A 21,041-nucleotide genomic window follows, 5' to 3' on the forward strand; every position below is an offset into this window, starting at 1 on the left:
GACTAAACTCTCCCCGGCGTGGATTGACCTGTGGGGTTGTGTTTGCCTTTTTTTTCTCCTCCTTTTTTTTTTTTTTTTTTTTTTTAAACACGCTTCCGCTGGTCGCGAGGATCTTTTGGTTCCACCGATGACTTCCTCTTTCTCGGACTGGTTCTGGAACGAGAGATTCTGGCTTCCCGAGAACGCAACATGGGCGGAACTGGAGCATCCACCACCTGGCGCTGAGTATCCACGAGTGCGACACGTACTTTACGCCCTGCCGCTGTCCGTCGGGGTTTTCCTCCTGAGGCTGCTGTTCGAACGGTAAACCGCACCAGACAGAGAGGGAGAGCCCCCGCGGCCTGATGTTGGTGTTAGTGCAGTTTCTCCTACAGTTTCTCCGCATACCTGCTCGGTGTGAGCGAGCGAGCGAGCGACTGCAGAGAGATCCAGGCGTATGTGCCAACTGTTGCTTATAAAGAAGGACAACACGAACATGGCAACCCAAAAGTCAGCACCTTTGCTCGTTAGATCTTCCCACATGACGAGAAACCACTTCATGAGTCAAATAAAGCCACTTATCATGGGTTGATCTGTGAAACTTTATGCACACTTCAAAGAATCAACTCATTGTGCATTTTCCCCACGAATGTTAAGTTGTAATTAAACTAGGCAAAATCCCCCTTTTTAAAAACTTATTGTAAGGACTATTTCTGCCCTTTTCTCTGTCTTTTTTTTTAAAGTCATCCACAGCTCCTTGCTGCATTGCTACACTGTTCACATTCCTTCAAGGGGTTGATATGAAAAGTGGCATAGATATTATTGCACGTATTTCATCCTTGCAGTCGGGGCCTTTTGTAAACCGGTTTGTGCAGCAAACACAAGCCAGTATCAGTCATGCAAATGGCTCCAACTCTCTGAGGACAACATCATTTAGAGGCGAAATCACAAACTTGGGGGCAAACCAAAGTGCAGTATGTGTGCTTCTATTCATTCAGCCTTATTTTTTTCTCTCCATGTCGTGGAAACTCTTCCAGATAAATGACTCTTGAGTTTGAGCATGAACACTGGTCAACTGCAAACCGGATGATCTTGTGACACATCAGTATTTCAGTTAGAGGCGGCCCTCCCATCTCCATCTCCCATAGACTCACATGACAGGTCATCGTGCTGTGTTTAGACTGGGTGCCACATTCCCCAGGATTCCTTTCTTTCTAACGCTCGCCTGTGTCGCTGCTGTGGCCTCCATCATGCTCCCTTTCCCTCCTTCTTTAAGATACACACATGCGTGTCAAACATGGCTTTGCGAGCCAACTTCAAAAAGCTCCGCGTTCATGTGGACTAAAAACTCGCTTGACAAATCTCGGTTTAAAGTCCATCCGTTTTTGTAGCCTGAACAAAGCATTTAACTCTGACTCTCTCCTTCCTTAAATTATCTTAATACCACACCATCTCTGTGTCCCCTCCCTGCCCCCACCCTCTTCCTTTTTCTTTTTCCTTTTTTGCCTACGTCTGTGTGCATAAAGGCTGGTGGCCAAGCCCTGTGCCCACATACTTCAGATTCAGGCGGGAGTGCCTCGGCGAGCTCAGCCCAATGCTGTCCTGGAGAGGCTGTATCGGTCCAAAACGGTAAATAAGGCCCATGTTTGGTCTGTAGTCCCTTAAATGTTCCTCGACACACTGGAGGACTGATGCTATTTCTTTGAAATACACAAGCACAGGCATAATAAACTGTTCAGTAAGATACCTCTTGTAGTCCGACAGGAATACCTACTGGTATTGTGGTTTTAGGAAAGGAAAGTCATTTGTAATTATCATGTGCTGTCCTCCGTTAGAGTCCAGACACAAGGCAGCTGGAGGGTCTGTCCAAGCAGCTCGACTGGGATGTACGGAAAATACAGAGATGGTTTCGCATTCGCCGGGACCAAGACAGGCCCAGCACCCAGACAAAGTTCTGTGAGAGCATGTAGGTTCCCTTATGAAGGTTCCCACTAATCTGTGGTGTAGTGTGAATCCAGTTCATGTGTTAGAAAACTATTTAAGAAAAGTTAATGTGTCTTCATTCTGTTTAACCAGATCTCCTCTTTTCTTTTCTTTTATTTCAGGTGGCGCTTTACATTTTACCTGGGGATTTTTATCTATGCAATCTGCCATTTGTGGGTGGTGAGTTTAAATTGTCATATTGTGTGGGATTCAATGTGTTGAAAGGTGATTATGTATTAAGCTCAGTGTATGTGTTGTTCAAATTAGAAATAGGCTAAAAGGAGAGTTGAGTGCCCATATGTACATTGAAACAAGGTTTCCTCCTCCTGCTTATAATGGCCATTATCATTAAAGATGGCTTCCTAAAGCATTGCAGTAAGTGTGTTTCCTACCACCTACTTTTATGTTACTTTCTTCTTCAGATTTAAGTCTCATGCCTAATATTGCAAAAAAATAAACTTTTTTACCCATGGCTGAGATGGATGTATTGAATTACACCAAAGTGCAACAGAGACAGACTGCGAATCAATCTTGACATACACGGAGCATGTGACGTGTTCGTTAGTCAATAGTTTAATGGCACCCAACTGGAGAAACCGTGCTATCAGCTGTTTATCTTGATGTGCTTTATCTCCTTACTGTCAAACAACATTGCTGGATGAAAACACACTAGTTTGCTTTTTTCTTTCTTTCTCCAAGTTAGGGTTAGGGATCGTAACACAAACTTTCTAGTATTTCAGCTGCTGTAAATTTTCAAAAATTCGTAATAACAAAAGACTTTAGAAGATGTCCACCCCATTTCTCTAAACTCAGCCTGCTGAAGCGTCATATTAACATCAGATAAACTGTTAAGTGAGGACTGATCACTTACACTTGGAGGACATGGAGCTCTAAAGGGCCACTATGAACCGGAGAAATTATTGTATCAATCATATGGGCACCTGATTATTGTTTTAACACAGACATGAAAAACTGCAAAGCTATGCTTTAATCAAACATCTTTTTTCCTCAGTCGCCTTGGATGTGGGATACCAGACACTGTTGGTACAACTATCCTTTTCAGGTGAGTGTGTGTGTGTGTTTTTTTTTTTAGCAACTCAACAATCATCATGCCTATATTATTTCTAACCAGTTCAGCAGCATAATGTTTGCAGATCAGCGTGACTGCTTATTTGTTAAAGGTGTTTTTGTGTCGCTTTTCTCCCCAAGCCTCTGAGTCCTGGACAGTACAACCACTATGTAGCCGAGCTGGCTTTCTATTGGTCCCTGATGTTTTCCCAGTTCACAGACATTAAACGTAAGGTGAGGCAACATCAGCTTTAATTGAATCTATTGTGCTGCCTCAAAATTGCTTCATGCACTTTCTGTCAGAGCTGATTTGCGAGTTTTTCTTGTTGACCTCGTTTAAATCACCCTTTTCTTAATCTGTGACGATGTGTTTGCGAGCTTGGCTGTCGTAGAACACAAGGTGAGGCATCACTAGCATATTGCCTCTTTTGTCCTGCCTCGAAATAGCTCCCCGGAATTCTTTGTGCAGAGCTCTGTCAGAGCTGTTTTGACAGTTTTTCTCGTTGACTTTGTCTCAATCCCGCTTTTTCTTAATTTATTTGATGATGTGTTTAAAAGCATGACAGTCGGACCATTTTCTGTCATCACCATATTGTGAATAAACCTGTGGTTATTTGCTCTGGCAGAACAGGTTAGACGATGTAATGCTGCCGTGCCATAAAGATATACAACACTCCTTGCATTTAGTTTAACAGCAGTTCGCCATCCCACTATTGACGCAATGTCTTTCACATGCTGTTGTAACTGAAAGTACAAAGACCAACAAGTGAAGATTATTCTGCAACCAGCCACTTCATCCCATTATTTATTTAGCTGGAGAAGTTTTTTTTGTTGTTGTTTGTAATTTACTATGTAGATGTCCAGTAAGTAAGTTGTTTGAGCGTCCTTTCTCTCTCTGTCATCCTTTTTTCATTTCACCGATGACAGGATTTCATGATCATGCTTGTGCACCACCTGGCCACAATAATCCTCATCACATTCTCCTACGCCAACAACATGCTGAGAGCTGGTACTTTGGTCATGTGTGTGCACGATGCATCCGACATCTTTCTTGAGGTAAAAAAAATAGATAACCCAGTGGTGAATAGTTTTTTTTTCTTCTTTTAGTTTGTCCAGGAAGCATATTTTGCACATGATGTTGTACTAAATGAAGGTCAAAACAGCTGGGAGCATTCGAGCATGGAAATTATGTAACTGTGCTGCGAGCTACTTCTCCTACCAGCCTGACGAGAAAACACATTTCCTAGTAACACGAGAGTGGCCTTCAATTGATACTTTTCGTTACAACTGTGAGATATTGGTTAGATATGTTATCACTGTGAATCATTAACGCCTTATTCATCTCCCAAGGCAGCCAAGCTGGCCAACTATGCCAAGTACCAGAGGCTGTGTGATGGCCTGTTTGTGTTGTTCAGCATGAGCTTTTTCGTCACTCGACTCGTCATCTATCCTTTCTGGTGAGACAAAACAAGATCCTATTTACATTTCAAATGACATAGACACAATTAGTCTCTCAGACACTGCCATGTTTGTGTGTAAGCCCCAAAGTAATGTACACAAAACAGGCTAATCAGTCATAGCCCTGGTCTCCGATGGAAGGCACCGGTGGGACGGTGTAGTTTAATGAACTCAAAGTAATTATTGATGGATGGATTCAGTAAAACCTCCGTTTGTCTGTGCTCGTTGCAGGATTGTTCGGAGCGTTCTGATTGAGAGCTGGGAAATTGCGGGTCCATACCAGTGCTGGTGGCTGTTCAACGGGTTACTGCTGGTCCTGCAGACGCTTCACATCATCTGGTTCTACCTCATTGCTCGTATTGCTATCAAAGCCATATTCAAGGGGAAGGTAAGTCTGGTAATCTCACTTGTGTAGTGCCTTTTTTTTTTTTTTTTTTTTTACTCATGTTGGTTGCATTGTCGTCTCTCAGTGGGTCCCTTAATTTGGTCCAGATTGAAATATTTCAACTATATTTTCGCTGGATTACAATTAGATTTTGCACCAAAGTTCATGGTCCTGAGAGGATGAATTGTAATAACTGTAGTGACCCTATAGCATTGTCCTCAAGTTAAAACTTGCTGTGTCCAGTACTGGTTCTAACACACTCCACTAAGATGGTGACTGTGGTAAACACTACTTGCACAAGGACATGAGTATTTTCCCTGTTGGCACATGAGCACACTGGCGGCCTCGCGGAGCTACTAAGTGTGGCTGTCGACTGTAGTTGTGTCGTAACTCTCCTCACAATTCCTATACTATTCAGTAATACTGTCATGTTTGATTTTCCAGGTGGCAAAAGATGACCGAAGTGATATCGACAGCAGCTCGGACGAAGAGATTAATTCCAGTTGCGGTAAAACTCCCAGTCAGACCCTAAACACAAAGGGCAGCAGTCACACTGGGAACCTTAATGGAGAAACTCATGACCACTGAGTACCATCTACTTCCAATGTGGCTTCCACTCACGCTCTGTGTGCCTGCGAGATCCACTGCGTCACTTGACCACCTGAAAGGAATATATATTTTTTTCTCTTCTTTTTTGGGCCACAGTTTTCAAATGGAGAGCGGACTGGGTACAGGGCGTGGGATACAGACTTAGCACTGTGTTACTGTGTCAGGTTTACACTGTGTGAGGTTTACTCCTGCTTTGTGCTTACAGAAGTAGACAAAGAAATATGTGTGGTCTGCACCTCAGGGGGTGTGTGTGTGTGTGTGTGTGTGTGTGTGTGTGTGTGTGTGTGTGTGTGTGTGTGTGTGTGTGTGTGTGTGTGTGTGTGTGTGTGTGTGTGTGTGTGTGTGTGTGTGTGTGTGTGTGTGTGTGTGTGTGTGTGTGTGTGTGTGTGTGTGTGTGTGTGTGTGTGTGTGTGTGTGTGGGTGTGTGTGGGTGTGTGTGGGTGTGGGGGGGGGCTTGTGTGTGTGTGTGTGTGTGTTCGCCGAGTTAGAAGCTGCAGCAAGCACACAACTGTGCATATATGCACCACTACAGTCAAAACTCCTTTTTAAACAAGGACAGAAATTTTATCAGTGAATTTGGTTATATATTGTACAACTGTAAAACAAATCATGCAATCATTTATCTGCCTTACTGAAGCCACGGAATTCCAAATGCCCAATATCCCTTTAGAATACCAAAGATTTCTTAATAAAATATTACTGCAATCTAATCCACAGAAGTGTTGAAGGACTTTTATTCTGTTTTGTACAGTGCAGTGAACTTGACTGTATAATGAGTAGGACTGCAACCAAACGATTAATATTCATTATTGATGAACGGGCTGATTATTTTCTTGATTAATCATTAACGCTATGCTTTACATGGCCTTCATTTAGCTGAAGCTTTTGTCCGAACTTACAATGTGCATTCAAGCATGAAGATATTACCCAAAAAGTGCAAGAATCATGAAAGTACATGAAAATTTATCAAACAGGCAAAACGGCTTAAATTGCCAGATTTTAGAAAAAAAAATTCTTCTGTTTTAATGATTCATGGACTAAAAACTATCTATCGTATTTCTTGTTTTGTCCAACTGACTATCCGAAAAACCGGAATATGTCTAATCTACTTTCACATAAGACATCCGGTGCATCAGCTGTAATAATCACATAGCAGAAGTAATTACAGTATGTGACCCTGTTGCAGTCACAGATGGACGAATCTATCCGCCTTCTTCAGAATCTCATTTTATCGCACTCGCTCAACATGTCGAAAACCTCCTCTGAGATGTCGTTATACTTCAGGCTGAAAGAGTCGGAAACAAAAGCAGTAGTTAGATTCTCCTTCAAAAGAAAACTTTTTTTGTGTGCGTAGAAACTTCATGTAATGTAGTTGATATTTAACTGCGGCTCACTTCATCTCCAGCATGTTGGAGCTGTCCTCCATGACCTGGATAAGGGCCGGGACCGAAGTGTCGGTCAGAGAGTTGTTTCTCAGCTCCAGGTTCTTCAGAGTCTTGCTGGCTCTCACAGCAGCGCACAGGTCCTCAACACAGGCATCAGTCAAATTTGTCATTTCGACACTGTGACGGATGGGGAGGAAGACAGATTTGCATGTAGTGCACAAAGCCACGAGGTGTTTAAAGTATTGGCGAAGGAACATCTGTTAACTCACTCCAGTTCCTCCAGCAGGCAGCTTGGATGTGCAACAGCCTCCCAGAGATGTTTAACCCCCTGGTCTCCCACTTTATTTAAACCCACTGTCAGGGACTTGAGTCGTGAAGTCCCTCTTCTCAGCAACGAGCCCAGTTCCTTGAAGACCGGCTGGGTTAACTCGCATCGTTTCAACCTGCAGGGTGAAGTATGTAATACAACATCGCGGTTACCTCAATTTCACCAAGAATATTTGTGAAAGGGTGGCACATCCTTACAACCCTGAAAAGTCAGAAGAATGCGACTCTACACCAGTTTTTCCACTCGACATCCAGGACGACTGAGGGCTTGGCAGAGCAACAGCGCCCCCTCCTGGCCCAAATCGTTCACCGACAGATCCAGCTCTGACAGACGGCAGTGCTGCGACATCAAGGACGCCATCAGGCGAGGACAGCACGCAGCTGTCAGCTCACAATCAAACAGACTAGACAGAGAAATAACAGATAAAAGGAATATCTGAGAAAGAAGAATTTCTCATATTGGTCCCAGCGGAATGCCGGGATCTCACCTCTCTCTCTGATTGAGGCTGACACACGAACCAAGTCGCCTATCTAATCTCATGATCAATATATCAATAAACCTGATATTCATAATCTAAACATGCAAAGCGCTGGTGTGATGATCCAGGTAACAGGTGAGCGTCAGAGTTTGGTCGCGTCCCCTCCTAGTTAATTGCACAAGGGAACAGTCTGAAGAGCTCAATGAATAATCCATCCAAGGTAATGGGAGAACTGGAGCCAGCTGAATAGTCGGCTCTGTTGTTTATTGGTTATGAGGGTCAGGAATGTTTACTTCCTGACTTTTAACAAAATTGTCATAGATGTCACTGTTGAGTTGGATCATATTTGACGAGTTTTGATTTCAGATAAAAATGCACATTGAAACATAAGAAAATGTGACATTCATCCAGCTGATATATACTTGTAGTACAAACATGCAGTTTATGGCCTGCCCCTGAAAGGCTTGATGAATTTACTGTGTTTAGCTAAAAAACAAATATATTTTCTTCTTTTTTTCCCCTCACTTTTGCGAGCCATGCAAAACATGTGACTTGAAACACAGACTTACGTGAGGCTCTGAAGTTTACAAAGCGCGTGTTGCAGCCCCTTGCACAAAGCCTCCACTCCAATGTCACCAATTCTGTTCAGTGTCAGGTTCACTCTCCTCAGTTCTGATTTTCCACGACACAGAGCCGCTGATAACACCTCCATGGACGCTGCAGTCAAATCACAGCCCTGTAGCCTTTTGATGAACAGATTAAAGTTACTTGTCAAACGCTCAGGTCAATGATTTAGACATAAATAAAAAAGATTAAACTGTTAATAAAAAGTACATACTGAAGCTCCTGTAGTTTGCACTGAGGACTTTGCAGGGCTCTGCACAGTTTCACGAAGCCCTGGTCACCGATCTTATTAAACATTATGTCTAACACACACAGCTGAGAGGAGCCCGAGGTCAGCGCAGACACCAGATCTTCACAGCTTGCCTCAGTCAGTCTGCATGATCCAAGTCTGGGAAAAAATAAAACAAGAGTGCATTAATTGGATTGTTTGTTAATTGTTTTGTTTTTTTAAGTTAAAAGAGAAACTTGAGCTAATCTCACTTTAAAGTATGCAGCTTGCAGTCTCTGAGTCCAGCACAGAGAGCTTTCAACCTTTCGTCTCCGAGGTGAGAATGAGACAGATCCAGCTCCGCGGTGAGTCCACTGCTGAGAGCGGAAGCCAGATGAGGGACAGCCCCAGGACTCAAGGAGCTGTTGGACAAGCTGTGGGACAGAAGAGACCCTATTTTGCAGATAATTGCATACTAAACAGGATTTTTTTTTTTTACCACGACTTACAGTATCTTATGGGATAAGCTCATTGCTGGAGCCAGGAATTCTGCTTTCTCCTCTGTCAAATCCCTTGTCCTGTACAGATTCAACAGCTCCATTTCACCGAGGCACGAGACAACGTAGTTCAGAGCTACACAGTCCCGGAGGCTCAGGTCGCCGTAGCTGATGCCCGTTCGTGCCGACGGGGTGATGATCTCTTTCACCAAACTCTTATTTTGGGCTTGATGAAGTAGATGGAAGCATCTGTGGTGCTCATCTTTGGACCATCCCTTCAGTGTCTCCTCTGAGCTGCTTTTAAACCCACATTTGAAGTCCGTGATACGACCTGAGTTAAACTCCCCCAGCAGGGTCTCCAGGGGTCTGCGCTGAGTTGGCTCTGAGAGCCCCGACAAGAAGAGTTCCAGAAACTTTGCATGACCTTTGTGCTCTTCCAGCATCTTCCCGACGCCCTCAGATGCCGACTTGTCCAAAAAGAAAGACACGGCCATGATGAACTCTTGCGTCAGCTGGGAGGCGAAAGAGAAAACACATGCATCCGAGTCCAGCTCACCGTCTACTTGCAAGAAAGCACCAACTGAGCTGAAAAAGGGTTGCAAACCAAAGGAATCAAGTTTCTCTCTGGTGCAGCTTGGGTGCTGGTCAAGAGAGCGATGAGAGGCCATCCTGCCGAGGGCCAGCACCAGTTCTCTGCTGCTGGCCTCGTTCAGCGACAGCGCCTGAACCAGGTGAACCAGGATGTCTACATACAGCTGAGACAAGGTCTCAGGAAGTTCTGCTCCAGCATCCATCAGAGTTTTATAAATAGAACAAACTGTCCAACAAAATCTAGGAGAGCTGCAGAAATCATAGAAACCCAGAGTCCTTTCCATGTGTATTAGTGCTTTATTGGCAGTAGCCTGGTCAGAAAAGTACACGTGGAAGTAAGCCTCTCTCTGGGGCTTCACAAACCCCAAAACTTCCACCCAGGTTCCATCCAGGAACTTCAGCCGTCCTGTCGGCCTGGTCGCCACCACAAAAGCAGCTCCTTTCAGCAGTGATCCATGGAGCAGACTGGATAGCAAGCAGGACACGGAGGCTGCCTGGCCAGGGTCAGTGCAGAGGTTGTGGACGGAGGCGTCCAGGGAGGGTTTGTATTGATCCAGATCATCAAAAACAAACAGCACACCCTCAGGCTTCTGCAGAACCAGGTGCATGGACTCGGGAGGAATATGACTGTGGTGGTGTTGCATTAAAGTCTCCAACGACAGCTCGCCTTCAAGAGAATTGACCTCCGTCAGCCGGAAATAGGAAACGTGAGAAAAGTTTTGAAGGAGTTCTCCTTTGGCCCAGTCCACAACCAGCTTCTCCAATGCTGTGGTTTTACCGGATCCTTCTCTGCCCATCAGGATCACAGCTCTGGCTCCACCAGACAGAGCGGTGCTGATGGTGTGATCGAGGGAGGGCGGCTTGTCCTCCACATGTCGGTCCGTCAGCTGAGCTGCAGGAGTCGACTGGGATATGTACCTATTGCTGCTTATCACGCTGACAGGCAGCTCTCCTCTGAGAAGAGTTGGCATGTCCCCCGGCTCCAGGATGTAAGTCAGAACAGCGTCTTTGTCCATTGTGTTGAGTCACTGTTGAGAGTGAGAACATAAACTGTAATTGACAGGTAACACAACTCACTCTCAGGTTTGACAGCATGCAGGGGGCATACCAACAGGTCCATTACCGTGTGAGCTGCACTTCCCCGCTCTGAACGCTGTCTAACCGCACGTGTTCAGAACACAGAGCAGTGCGCGTTTGGCTTTCATTATTCACAAACAGCGCGAAGTGGAAAATTACAGTTACCTTTGAACGCGGCGTTGCTGGAAAACAACGCTCACGAGACGAGGCGTCGTAAAGAAGAAGTTAACGTCGTGCAGTTTGCAGACAGACAGAGTTCCGTTTTTAATGAGAGGGGTTACACGAGCAGCTTCCCAACATTAATCCACGAGTGTCTCATTACAGGAAGTACAGTGTGGATTTCAGCTGCAGGCGACGACGAGGCGTGTCGCTGCGAAGTGGCAGGAAATATCTGCTCCAGGTCGTGGGTGGGTGTTTTCATGTGCTGCTGAATATAGTTATAAGTAATCACATCGCTGAGTGCACTTACTCAAGTGATGCATTTCTTCCGTTATGTAAACTGCTTTTAATTGTTACTCTTTTTTTTGCCTTCAATTCTTCGTTTTCGTCTTGTTAAGTAATTTGTAACTATTTAAACAAAGTTTAATATTAGTATTAGGGTAACCATATATGATGATAATAAAAAATAATAATAATTTACTTACTGTGTCACTTGAGTAATTTAAGTACATTTTCTTCAACTCCACTAAATTTCAAGGGCAAATATTATACTTTACTTGTGCTGTACTTCACGGAAGAGTATTAGGGCCAGGCATAAGGGGGGTTAAAAGGTGGGAGATTTTTATTTTATTTTTTAATGTGGGGGGAGAAATTTTACATTTCGAGATTAAAGTCAAAGTCGTGGTGCCAGTTCAGCTGTCACACTTCCACGTTAACTAACGTTAGCAAAGCTACGCTAGGTTCGGTAACTGCACGTCTCTCAAAATTCATTAACGGTTGTTTGCAATTGAACGTTATCGTGTCAGGACACACGTTTACGTTCACGTGGAAACACTCGTTGTCCCGCGTTTCTTCCACATTCAGCCTGTCAATGATAATATCGCAACTTTACAACTTGAATTGCAGCTAGCGTTAGCTTAGCGATCTGGCTAACAGAATATCAACATCCGGTTGTTAGGTGCTGCTGAAAAGTGCTTCCGGTCACGTTTTCCGACTTTATTAAGTAGTATTTCAACTTTATCCTCGACATTTCGACTTTATTCTCTAAATGTTAAAAAAAAAAAAGTTTTTTAAATCTTAGCTTTTTTCCCCTCTTTTTTTCCTGGCCCTTATACTCTACCGTAGTACTTATACTACATTTATATGACAGTTTTTATTTACTTTACAAATCAAGATTATTCAACAATACAGTAGTAATGACACAAAATGTGGTCAACAAATACATTCTGACTTTTACTAATGGCAGTGCCCAATATGAAATAACAAAAATGAACCCCAATGATGTTCATTCATTCATCAACAATCAGCAAACAATATAAATATCTCCATGAAACCACTGAGGACAAATGTAGGTGAGCACCAATTCCATTTGTAGTTGTCAACCAAGAAAAAGGACACAAATGATTGTGTGGCTGAACACATTTTATTTCAAACATAACATGGTAAATAATATGATTTCAAACATGACAAGGAAGTAAACAAAGAACACATACATTTGGCTCACATGTGCAGTAGGGCATTGCAGGTTACAGAGAGATGAATGCTTCAGTGATTCAGCAGGTTACTGAAGCTTTTCCCCCCCATCTCTCAGTTGTATGATCTGTCCTGTGTCTCCACTGTCTTGATCAAAAGTGGACCAGACATTCGCCGCTGGTGGTTCACCATGGAGGCTATTGGAAAGAGGATGGTTTTTATTTAAATGTGCATCAATTAAAAATTAAGATTAGTGGTAATAAATGTCTGAACTTCCTTTGTAAATCTCAGTACTTACCTTTAGTGGGCACTTCTTGGATGTTGACAATAGACTCCTGCCCAATTCTGTTGTTGAGAGAGGAAGGAATAATACACTGTAAACATTGATGGAGTAAAGGGTTTTTAAAGGTGAAGTCCACTGATGATTTTAAACATCTTGCTGTTAATGTGGAAAAGGATACACACACTCTTTACGACTTCACTGCACACAGTCTGATGAACTGCCTCATCATTAGGGCTGAAGGTTCTATGCTTTGGTAATACTGCCATTTGTTTTTTCTGTCTCCAACCTCAGGGGGGAGTCATGTAGACAGGCAACATTTTTGAAAATGAAAAACCATCTGCTGGAGTGGCTAACAGATCCTTTATGGGCTGTTTTCCCAGAAAAGCCTGAATTAGACTGCTGAGATTGACCCACACCACACACACCTTTTCTCCTCTCCCTCCAGCAGTTTCCTGTAGGTGGAGATCTCGATGTCCAGGGCCAGCTTGACGTTCATGAGCTCCTGGTACTCTCTCAGCTGGCGAGCCATGTCCTGCTTGGCCCTCTGCAGAGCCAGCTCCAGGTCATGGATGCGAGCCTTGGCATCCTGCACGGCTTCCTCCCCACGCTTCTCCGCCTCGGCTACCTGGCCTTCCAGATTGGCATTCTGGTAAAAAGTGCACGGACAGAAGGTGTAAGCTTTCAACAAGGTCTGAGGCTCAGTCACCCCATTCAAACAGATGACAGGAAGTCGTTTTTCAGACAATTCCACCGTGAGTATGTCATGTCCCTTTAACGATCAAAAGTCGTTAAAGGGTCATTGACAAGTACGTAGTCAGCATGCCAGCTTGAGACAAACTACAACAGAACAACAAATGTATAATTAGATCCTGATTCCTGAGTCTGTCATAAAATACTTTTTGGGTCATTTGTTCGCAGCTTCCCACCACATGAAGTTATTGACGCTAAATCCACCAGTCCTTCAAATATGCAAACTGCATTACACTTTGTTTTTCTCAAAGTGTGTGATTTGTGGAATATCAAACGGAAAATTGTTGCTTTTCATCTAAAAAAGTTGCTGTTTGCATTTCAGCATTCTTTGCTGAATTGCAGCAAACCCAATCTGCACATAAAACTTATGGTTCAATGCATGCAAAGATCCGGCAAAAGAAGAGCATGTGCATGTTGCCTTTGACTTCCCACTCTGTAAACCTATCACTCACCTGCGCCTTCACAGCCTGGATCTCATTCTGCAGGCGGCTGATCATTCGGTTGAGCTCAGATATTTCTCCCTTGCTGCTACGCATTTCACTGCCATACTGTTCCGCTTCGGCACTCATCTGGTCAAACTGGTACCGAGCAGGCAGAAATCCAACAGGAAGAAAAAGGTATGAGAGCAGTAGTTATCAGGTTTGACAAGAGTCCCCTGACCCCTCCTTTATTTATAGTTTCAAAGAAACTTGTTTTTTAGACTGTATTGATTGAACAGCAACATATTATTATTCTAATTAAATCTAGGGTCGTAGGTCATAGTTCCTCACCTTGTTCTTGTACCAGCTTTCAGCTTCCTCCCGACTGCGCGCAGCAATGACCTCATACTGTGATTTAACATCAGCCACAATCTGATCCATGTTCAGGCCTCGGGAGTTGTCCATCTGTACTACCACAGAGGTCTCCCTCAGGCTCTCCTGCAGCTCAAGCAGCTCCTGTCGCACAGAGACAGCCACAGTGAGGAGACAACACAAGCTCACATACTGTTCATGTCTCCCTTGATTTCATATCTTTGAAATTTTGAGAGGATTTTCAAATGAATGCTTTTGTGTACCTCATCATACAGAGCCTTGAGGAAGTTGAATTCATCACAGATACTAGACAACCTGTCGCCCAGATCCACCTTGGCCATATAGCCTGAATCCACATCCTGCAGACGGTCAGTAAAAAACAACCTTTTTGAATTTGACAGACACAGTTAGACATTTCTTGTAATTAGGCTCAATGAGTGTGAAACATGCCGACACTGAGAAAACAAATATCTATCATAGCCACCATGACTGCATACTCTACCTTCTTAAGCATGACAAACTCATTTTCAGTGTCGCTCCTCTTGTTGATTTCCTGCTCATACCTGAAACACGCCACAGAACAGATTCCCCCGACAAATCTTAGCATCTCAAGTTTACAGGCTCAACAAGTGGTTCAATCTTTGACCAAAAAAAAATCTCACCTTGTCTTATAGTCATTAACATTTTTGTGCATGGATTTGTTCTCCATGTCAAGCTTGAGTTTTTCATTGTTGTGGGACTCCAGCTGTCTTTCCAGGTTGCTGATGTAGGTCTTCAGCATTGGCTCAATTTTAGAGGAGGCGGCAGTTTGTCCCTGCAGCAGCTTCCACTTGGTTTCCAGCATTTTGTTCTGCTGTTCCAGGAATCTGACCTGTGGCACAAGGAGTAAATAATAAAATCAAACTGGTCCTATAATACGTATAGAACACTCATCAGCAACGGTATTGTGGAATTGATTCTTACCTTATCAATGAATGAAGCAAAGCGGTTGTTGAGGCCCTTGATCTGCTCTTTCTCCTGGGTGCGGACAACCTGGATGGTGGGGTCGATGTCGATGTTCACTGGGGTGAGCAGAGTCTTGTTGAAGGTCACAGCTGTAATCGGGGCCCCGAGCTCCATCCTGGTGCTGATCTTGGAAATGGAGTGGGATCCCAAAGACAAGCTGCTAAAGCCCCCAGAGGACATGTGCAGTCCTGGGCGATTGCTGCGCTTGCTCCTCAGACTCATGGTAGTGCCGTGGATCTCAGTGATAGAGAAGATGGAGAGGTCTGGCTGTGGTTGAGCTCTGTTGTGCATCTCTTATCTCTTGGGTGTATCTTTATAGGCAGAACTGGGTGTGGCTCGATAGCGAAGTTATGTGTCTCCCCAATGTGGATAAACCAGTCTTACATATGCTACCTGTTCGCCCACCTACCCATCCTCTACAGGATGCTTTGTTTGTGTTGTCAAGCTGGATTCCAGGCCTGCTCTGGTGTGAGGCATGTTTTAGGCATAAGTATATATACGTCTATGCAAAATTAGAAGTAGTACAAGCTACACAAGCAGTCCTCAAGAGCCAACAGCTTTACTTTTAGTAGACTATAGCATTTGTGCAATCTGAATATACACATCTACATGTTGACTTTATGAGCAAATGAGAGTTCAGTGTAGTGTGCGGTGGTGCTGGATGAGCTGTGAAAGCAGATGAGAAAAGTATCTGCTTGCAATAGCAGGAAGTGTTGTCTGAGTTCAAGGTGATTTTGAACTGCAGGGTTATCACAAGTCTTAGATGAAAAATGAAGCCAACAAAATCTGCTTAAGCTAGAAAAAAACTAAAAAACAATGAAAAATATAAATTGATTACCAATACAGATCATAAGAGAAAAGCACATTGAGTTGTTGCGACAAACTCAACAATTTTTCTGTTAAGTACAATGTCAATAAGCCTTGATGGTGACAGGCTGATTGTAAACAATAAAACTGGTCTGTCCTCTCTGCCTACAAACACAACAATTTTTCTGTTAAGTACAATGTCCATAAGCCTTGATGGTGACAAGCTGATTGTAAACAATAAAACTGGTCTGTCCTCTCCGCCTGTGCTGTCTTTTCAAACTCTAACTCTCTCCCCTATTAAGACTGATGACGCAAACATTACCATCCCTTGAAATAACAGATACTGAGGAGTAAGTTTCTCATACAATCGTGTGTAGGTTTATTCTGGAGGTTTGGCCACTGAGGCACGGCAGCAATACATCACTGGAGGTAAGTAAAATTCCATTTGTTTTTAGGAAAAATGAATCATTTTAAAAATGTATTTGACTTTATTCTTATTTATTTCATTTTGTATTGTTTTTTGGCCAGGGATGAAGATAGCTTCATTCAACGTACAGAGGTTTGGACGGGCAAAAGTCTCAGATCCACATGTCTTGTCAACTCTAGTGAAGGTAAAATATAAAATATATAAGTATGAGGTGGATGATTTCAGCAGTGATTTATTAGGCAACAGTACACAATTAAATATCAATAATTATTACAATGGTTTAGTTTTAGGAAGCAGCCAAGGATCAATTGTGGATTAGTGTTAGGAACAAAGACTAAGTGGTGTACAGTATTAATTGATTGAATATTTAAAAAATGATACTATACGTTCCACTGTAGCTTCCTTCCTCGGTCACAGGTGCAGAACAAAAAAAGCATGAATGGCATATACAGATGTAATATTCCCCGGAGGGCAAACATGTGTCATCTGTTTCCTCTTAACTTTTATTAACCACCGCAAGCTTATTTTTCCCACTTTTTTTTAGATTGTTTCTCGGTATGACATCATTCTGATCCTGGAGGTGGTGGATGCAAGCGGTGATTCTGTTAAACTGCTCTTGAATGAAGTGAACAGGTGAGTTTCCATTTTTCTTTGTCTTTGAATGAAGCAAATACTTTGTATGTTGCTGTATACTTTACATACATTAACAATCCTAGACGCATCTCAGGGTCAACGCAGGCCATCACTACTCCCTGCAGCTCAGTACCCGCCTGGGAAGGACAAGATACAAGGAACAATTTTTGTTTCTCTACAGGTGAGATCAAATGATTTTTCCCCGGATTGTTAGGGGGTTATCTTCATCTAACCACTGAACCACTCCACTAAAAGACATATTTTCCTACTGGCAGGGATGATGTGGTCAATTTGATTGACTTCTATCAATATGAAGACAACCAGGTCAACAACATGGATGCTTTTGCAAGAGAGCCATACATTCTCCACTTCAAACCACACTTTGCAGGTTAAGAGTAACAAGGAGTTAATACATCAGTATACAAGTGTTTGTTGAGTTGATCGGCTGCTGTAGACGTTGGAACAAAATAGTTGCTGTGACGTCTGTGGCACGTCTGAGTCTATATATGGGCCTGTTTGTATTTTCAAAGTGAAACCGTTGGATTTAATTTGACATGTGAATATTAGCGAGCAGCGAGTTTGATAGTCATGTTCAGTCAGGCAGTGGCGAGTCAATGTAATGACGTGATGGGGCATGTAACCGGAGACAAGTAATTGTGTTTAAATGTTTTTGTCACAGTGCTGAAGGATATAGTGCTGATCCCCGTCCACACCACACCCTCTGACTCGGAGAAAGAGCTGGATGAGCTGTACGAGGTTTTCCTGTTGGTCAAAGACAAATGGAAAACGGATGTGAGTTGTATCATCCTGCTGTAGTATTCATGGGTTCAGGGTTCAAGGTGGGTTCACCCAGGTCCCTTTTGCCTGGGGCCCCCAAAGTCCCTTGAAACGTTCCCGTTTATAACTACATGCACTCTCAAAGCAGAGGATCGCACCAATTATATGGCATATAAATTATCTTTGGACAATGATGTTATACCACACTCCCTTTCAATGGGATTTCTCTGCGTTATTTACCAACTAAAAAAAAAAACAGGGAGTTTTATTGGCACCGAAATGGCTGTTTTGTTATTTCTCTAGAACATAATGATCCTGGGTGACTTCAATGCAGATGGCACGTATGTCACACGTAAAGAAATGAAGGAGATCCGTATCCGCAGTGACAAGAATTTCCACTGGCTGATTGCTGATGATGTGGACACCACAGCGAATACATCAAATGATCACACCTACGACAGGCGGGTTATCATGAGAATGATTTCAAGAAAAAAAAAAAAGTTTTTTTTATTCAGAGAAACCAAGTAGTAACTATTTCTCCAACAGGATTGTTGTGTATGGAAAAGACATGCTGGAAGTCATTGTGCCAAACTCAGCCAAGCCGTTCAATTTCCACACAGAGTTTTCTATGACAGAAGAAATGGTAAGTTAATGTCTTCTTTACCAACCAGTAAGCACCTTTGAAGCTTCACTGTCCTGTGGTGTTGTAATATCACTCATTCAGCATGCGCATCATCTTACAGGCCCTGAGAGTGAGTGATCACTACCCTGTCGAGGTGGAATTACACAGCGCACTTCGTCGGACAACGAGTGACCAAAGATGTGACGTTGTTGATTCCCAGAATGCTTCAATTTACAAAACTGTCACAGGTAATGAGCAAAAATTTACATTTTTCCTGTCACCGGCAGTTGACCTACTTGGTGTGTACTTGACATTTTCAGTGCAGTGTTGCCTCTGTGAGAGGCAGAGGTGCAAATTATGCTTGGAATTTAGAAGCGTCCCTGTAATTAAGTTTTACAACTCAACTTAAGTATTTTCTTTACGGAATTTTTAAAGGACATTCATCAGTCATAACTATGTGTTGATAATAATTCATTTTTTTATAGTTAGAAATATCATTCTGGTGAGTATCTGGGCCACACATTCTTGTTTCTTCTTGTTCGATAAATGCCCCGGTCCTCGGCCTAAGTAAGGCCGACATACTGTACAGCAAAGACAGTCAGGCTAAACAATCTACATTAAAATAACATTTCAATATATTGAATATATGTTTAAGTATCAAATTGGCTCACTGGCTCAATAAGAAAGTAGACAGAAGAATAAAGAACATAGAGACTTTCCTTATCCTTATCTTTGTTGTAAGATCTTTGACTGTGATTATCAATCAGCCTGAAATCATAAGATTAAGATTACAGTTTACATGTCTGTTTTGCTGTTAACACCACAGCCTTCAAACTTAAACCCCCTCTTTTCTCACTGCCTTTCTAACAAAGTGCAATTACAAACTCAGTATAGTTAGATAAACTAAATCCTGCCTGCTTTAATACTCAGAGGGCACCAAATCCAAGGATGAAAATAGTTGCAAGCAAATACACAATGTGATCTCTATCATGTGGAGTTTGTTAAAAGCGAGTGTCCATACGTTTTTGGAGAATATGTCTTTTAATTGAAAGTTAAAAATCCTATTTGTGACCTTTTCTTGATGGATTTATATCTTGAATAGGAGTGATTGGGGCTGAGCGCCGCAGGCAGAGAGAGGAATACACTGAAACTGGTCTTTTAACTCGATTTGTTTTTATTAACAAGAGCACTATTATTATAGCATTATTAGTCTATAAGATAGAATCTCGCATGGAAGCTTCCCTACTGTACTTGAATATTTTCTTTTAATCATATCGGTGATGGCTCTAATTCTTAGCATTTTAAACCCAAACATTGAGGGACTAATCCATCCACACTATGGAATGAAAAATTCTCTTATTGCCTTTTATTGAAGAAATACGTGGAAACATGCTACAAATCTGAATTATGATTATGACATTACAGTGTCTGTTGAATTAGTTATGTGTGTGTTTTTTTTTCTTCTCCCAGAGCGTCTGCAGGTGGATGTACTGAAACTGCAGAAGGAAAACCTTGTGCTGGAGCGAGAAAAACTTCAGCTTCAGATCACCTTATTGAATCAAAAAGTTGCCAAAATGGAATTGAAACCCCTTTCTCATGAAATGTGAAAATAGTAGTTCGGACACATATGTTGCCCTGTAATTGTTAATAAAATGAAACAGTCGTATTTTGGTTGTTGTGTGTCTCTTTATGGAGTTTTTTTGCATTACTGATCATTTTGTGTCTGTGGTCATTAGCTTTTTGTAATTCGAAACCATTTAATCCTGTGTGTCAGTTAACACCATTTTGGTTAGGGTTAGGGTTAGAGCATGGATGGGGAACCCCCGGTCTCCTGATTATAAACAGACTGCAAGACAATTTGATCCAACCCATCAAATTGTCCATTTTTTAAAAAAAGCTATTTATTTTTCTGCGAGAAAACAAAGAGTCAAAGTAGACTAACAAGTCCTCCAGGGTGTTCCTTTCTGGCTGTATGCCTGTCAGGGCATGTCAGAGTGAAAGAAACGTTGCTCTTCCTCGTCATTGCTGACAAGCATCAAGGCAACAAATATAAAATGATTATATTTTTTTGCTTTAAAAATGTAGTTTGCATAATTTGCAGTGATGAAAACGGCCTACTAAAGTGGGTAAGTTGTGAAATAAATAAGCTTGAATTAAGTCCACACTTGTCAGCTGAGTTTTGGTGCCCAACAAGCAGATTTCAGAAGAGCTCATTCTGACAGAGACAATATACGGGAGAATTTTGCGATAAGTGATGTAATAGAGCTGTAACCTAATTCAGAATAATTCATGAAGGAGTGTCTTGTGCATTTTCCCACTCTGCAAGAAGAAAATCCTGAATGTGTAAACATGCTGTTAAGTTTGCAAAACTCCTTCCGGCCTTTCCATCAAGATCAAGAGTCTTAATTGTCATTTTATAAAAACCACAAAACAACAGAGCATCTCCCAAAACCACGTGGAGCAACTAGATTGATAAATAGAATGAAGATTAATAAATAGAATAAAATAAGGCAATAAATAGATACAAAGATGAACAGTATACATGTCCAAATGGTGCATCTTTAGTGAGAGGTTACAGCACATGATAAGTAAGCAAAAAATAGTTAACACCTCAACAACTGAAAATAGTTGTTGAGGTGTTAAA

General features: G+C 42.4%; 4 protein-coding genes across 15 annotated transcripts; 2 read left to right on the forward strand and 2 right to left on the reverse strand.

The window, feature by feature from the left end:
* The first annotated feature begins 127 nt into the window (after positions 1-127).
* On the forward strand, positions 128-6,192 carry LOC118316253 (ceramide synthase 5-like). The gene is made up of 10 exons (XM_035643883.2): positions 128-303; positions 1,506-1,608; positions 1,815-1,945; positions 2,085-2,142; positions 2,975-3,025; positions 3,172-3,264; positions 3,958-4,086; positions 4,381-4,487; positions 4,720-4,876; positions 5,318-6,192. The coding sequence occupies exons 1-10, from the start codon at positions 128-130 to the stop codon at positions 5,459-5,461; spliced, it is 1,149 nt and encodes a 382-aa protein (XP_035499776.1). The 3' UTR covers positions 5,462-6,192.
* A 7-nt stretch (positions 6,193-6,199) lies between these two features.
* On the reverse strand, positions 6,200-10,976 carry si:ch73-233m11.2 (NACHT, LRR and PYD domains-containing protein 14). 4 transcript variants are annotated; one of them, XM_035643877.2, is made up of 9 exons: positions 10,836-10,976; positions 9,015-10,621; positions 8,778-8,939; positions 8,512-8,685; positions 8,243-8,416; positions 7,425-7,598; positions 7,137-7,310; positions 6,877-7,044; positions 6,200-6,767 (listed from the first exon to the last, which is right to left on the reverse strand). In XM_035643877.2, the coding sequence occupies exons 2-9, from the start codon at positions 10,607-10,609 to the stop codon at positions 6,698-6,700; spliced, it is 2,691 nt and encodes an 896-aa protein (XP_035499770.2). In that variant the 5' UTR covers positions 10,610-10,621; positions 10,836-10,976; the 3' UTR covers positions 6,200-6,697. The 4 variants fall into 4 exon arrangements, 3 of the variants coding, with proteins under 3 accessions (XP_035499770.2, XP_047187307.1, XP_047187308.1); XM_047331351.1 differs by having other exon boundaries at positions 10,717-10,859; XM_047331352.1 differs by lacking the exon at positions 7,425-7,598.
* Positions 10,933-20,063, forward strand: LOC118316254 (deoxyribonuclease-1). Of its 9 annotated transcripts, none has more exons than XM_035643890.2 (15): positions 10,933-11,070; positions 13,031-13,337; positions 13,821-13,952; positions 14,202-14,292; positions 14,402-14,494; positions 16,316-16,367; positions 16,467-16,549; positions 16,910-16,998; positions 17,093-17,179; positions 17,274-17,386; positions 17,678-17,790; positions 18,079-18,236; positions 18,322-18,418; positions 18,519-18,645; positions 19,868-20,063. In XM_035643890.2, exons 7-15 carry the CDS (start codon positions 16,469-16,471, stop codon positions 20,002-20,004), a joined length of 1,002 nt encoding a protein of 333 aa, XP_035499783.2. In that variant the 5' UTR covers positions 10,933-11,070; positions 13,031-13,337; positions 13,821-13,952; positions 14,202-14,292; positions 14,402-14,494; positions 16,316-16,367; positions 16,467-16,468; the 3' UTR covers positions 20,005-20,063. The 9 variants fall into 9 exon arrangements, with proteins under 9 accessions (XP_035499783.2, XP_035499785.2, XP_047187310.1 ...); XM_035643892.2 differs by having other exon boundaries at positions 13,034-13,337; XM_047331354.1 differs by having other exon boundaries at positions 10,934-11,073; positions 13,034-13,337.
* Positions 12,234-15,604, reverse strand: LOC118316250 (intermediate filament protein ON3-like). Its single transcript, XM_035643880.2, has 9 exons — positions 15,090-15,604; positions 14,789-14,997; positions 14,629-14,689; positions 14,390-14,485; positions 14,106-14,270; positions 13,788-13,913; positions 13,011-13,231; positions 12,601-12,647; positions 12,234-12,499 (listed from the first exon to the last, which is right to left on the reverse strand). Exons 1-9 carry the CDS (start codon positions 15,420-15,422, stop codon positions 12,417-12,419), a joined length of 1,341 nt encoding a protein of 446 aa, XP_035499773.1. The 5' UTR covers positions 15,423-15,604; the 3' UTR covers positions 12,234-12,416.
* Positions 20,064-21,041: the final 978 nt, after the last annotated feature.

The sequence above is a fragment of the Scophthalmus maximus genome, chromosome 3, assembly GCF_022379125.1.
Source record: "Scophthalmus maximus strain ysfricsl-2021 chromosome 3, ASM2237912v1, whole genome shotgun sequence".
NCBI classification, from domain to species: domain Eukaryota; kingdom Metazoa; phylum Chordata; class Actinopteri; order Pleuronectiformes; family Scophthalmidae; genus Scophthalmus; species Scophthalmus maximus.

Coding starts and splice junctions, on each gene's coding strand:
- LOC118316253 (XM_035643883.2), top strand. CDS start 128: ATGACTTCCTCTTTCTCGGACTGGTTCTGGAACGAGAGATTCTGGCTT. Junction 1,609..1,814: donor GGCTGTATCGGTCCAAAACG/GTAAATAAGGCC, acceptor GTCCTCCGTTAG/AGTCCAGACACAAGGCAGCT. Junction 3,026..3,171: donor GGTACAACTATCCTTTTCAG/GTGAGTGTGTGT, acceptor TTTCTCCCCAAG/CCTCTGAGTCCTGGACAGTA.
- si:ch73-233m11.2 (XM_035643877.2), bottom strand. CDS start 10,609: ATGGACAAAGACGCTGTTCTGACTTACATCCTGGAGCCGGGGGACATG. Junction 8,940..9,014: donor AGCTTATCCCATAAGATACT/GTAAGTCGTGGT, acceptor TCTGTCCCACAG/CTTGTCCAACAGCTCCTTGA. Junction 7,599..8,242: donor TGTAAACTTCAGAGCCTCAC/GTAAGTCTGTGT, acceptor TTCTCTGTCTAG/TCTGTTTGATTGTGAGCTGA.
- LOC118316250 (XM_035643880.2), bottom strand. CDS start 15,422: ATGCACAACAGAGCTCAACCACAGCCAGACCTCTCCATCTTCTCTATC. Junction 14,690..14,788: donor GTTAATGACTATAAGACAAG/GTGAGATTTTTT, acceptor GGCGTGTTTCAG/GTATGAGCAGGAAATCAACA. Junction 13,914..14,105: donor AAAGCTGGTACAAGAACAAG/GTGAGGAACTAT, acceptor GCTCGGTACCAG/TTTGACCAGATGAGTGCCGA.
- LOC118316254 (XM_035643890.2), top strand. CDS start 16,469: ATGAAGATAGCTTCATTCAACGTACAGAGGTTTGGACGGGCAAAAGTC. Junction 17,387..17,677: donor CTTCAAACCACACTTTGCAG/GTTAAGAGTAAC, acceptor TTTTTGTCACAG/TGCTGAAGGATATAGTGCTG. Junction 18,237..18,321: donor AATGATCACACCTACGACAG/GCGGGTTATCAT, acceptor TTTCTCCAACAG/GATTGTTGTGTATGGAAAAG.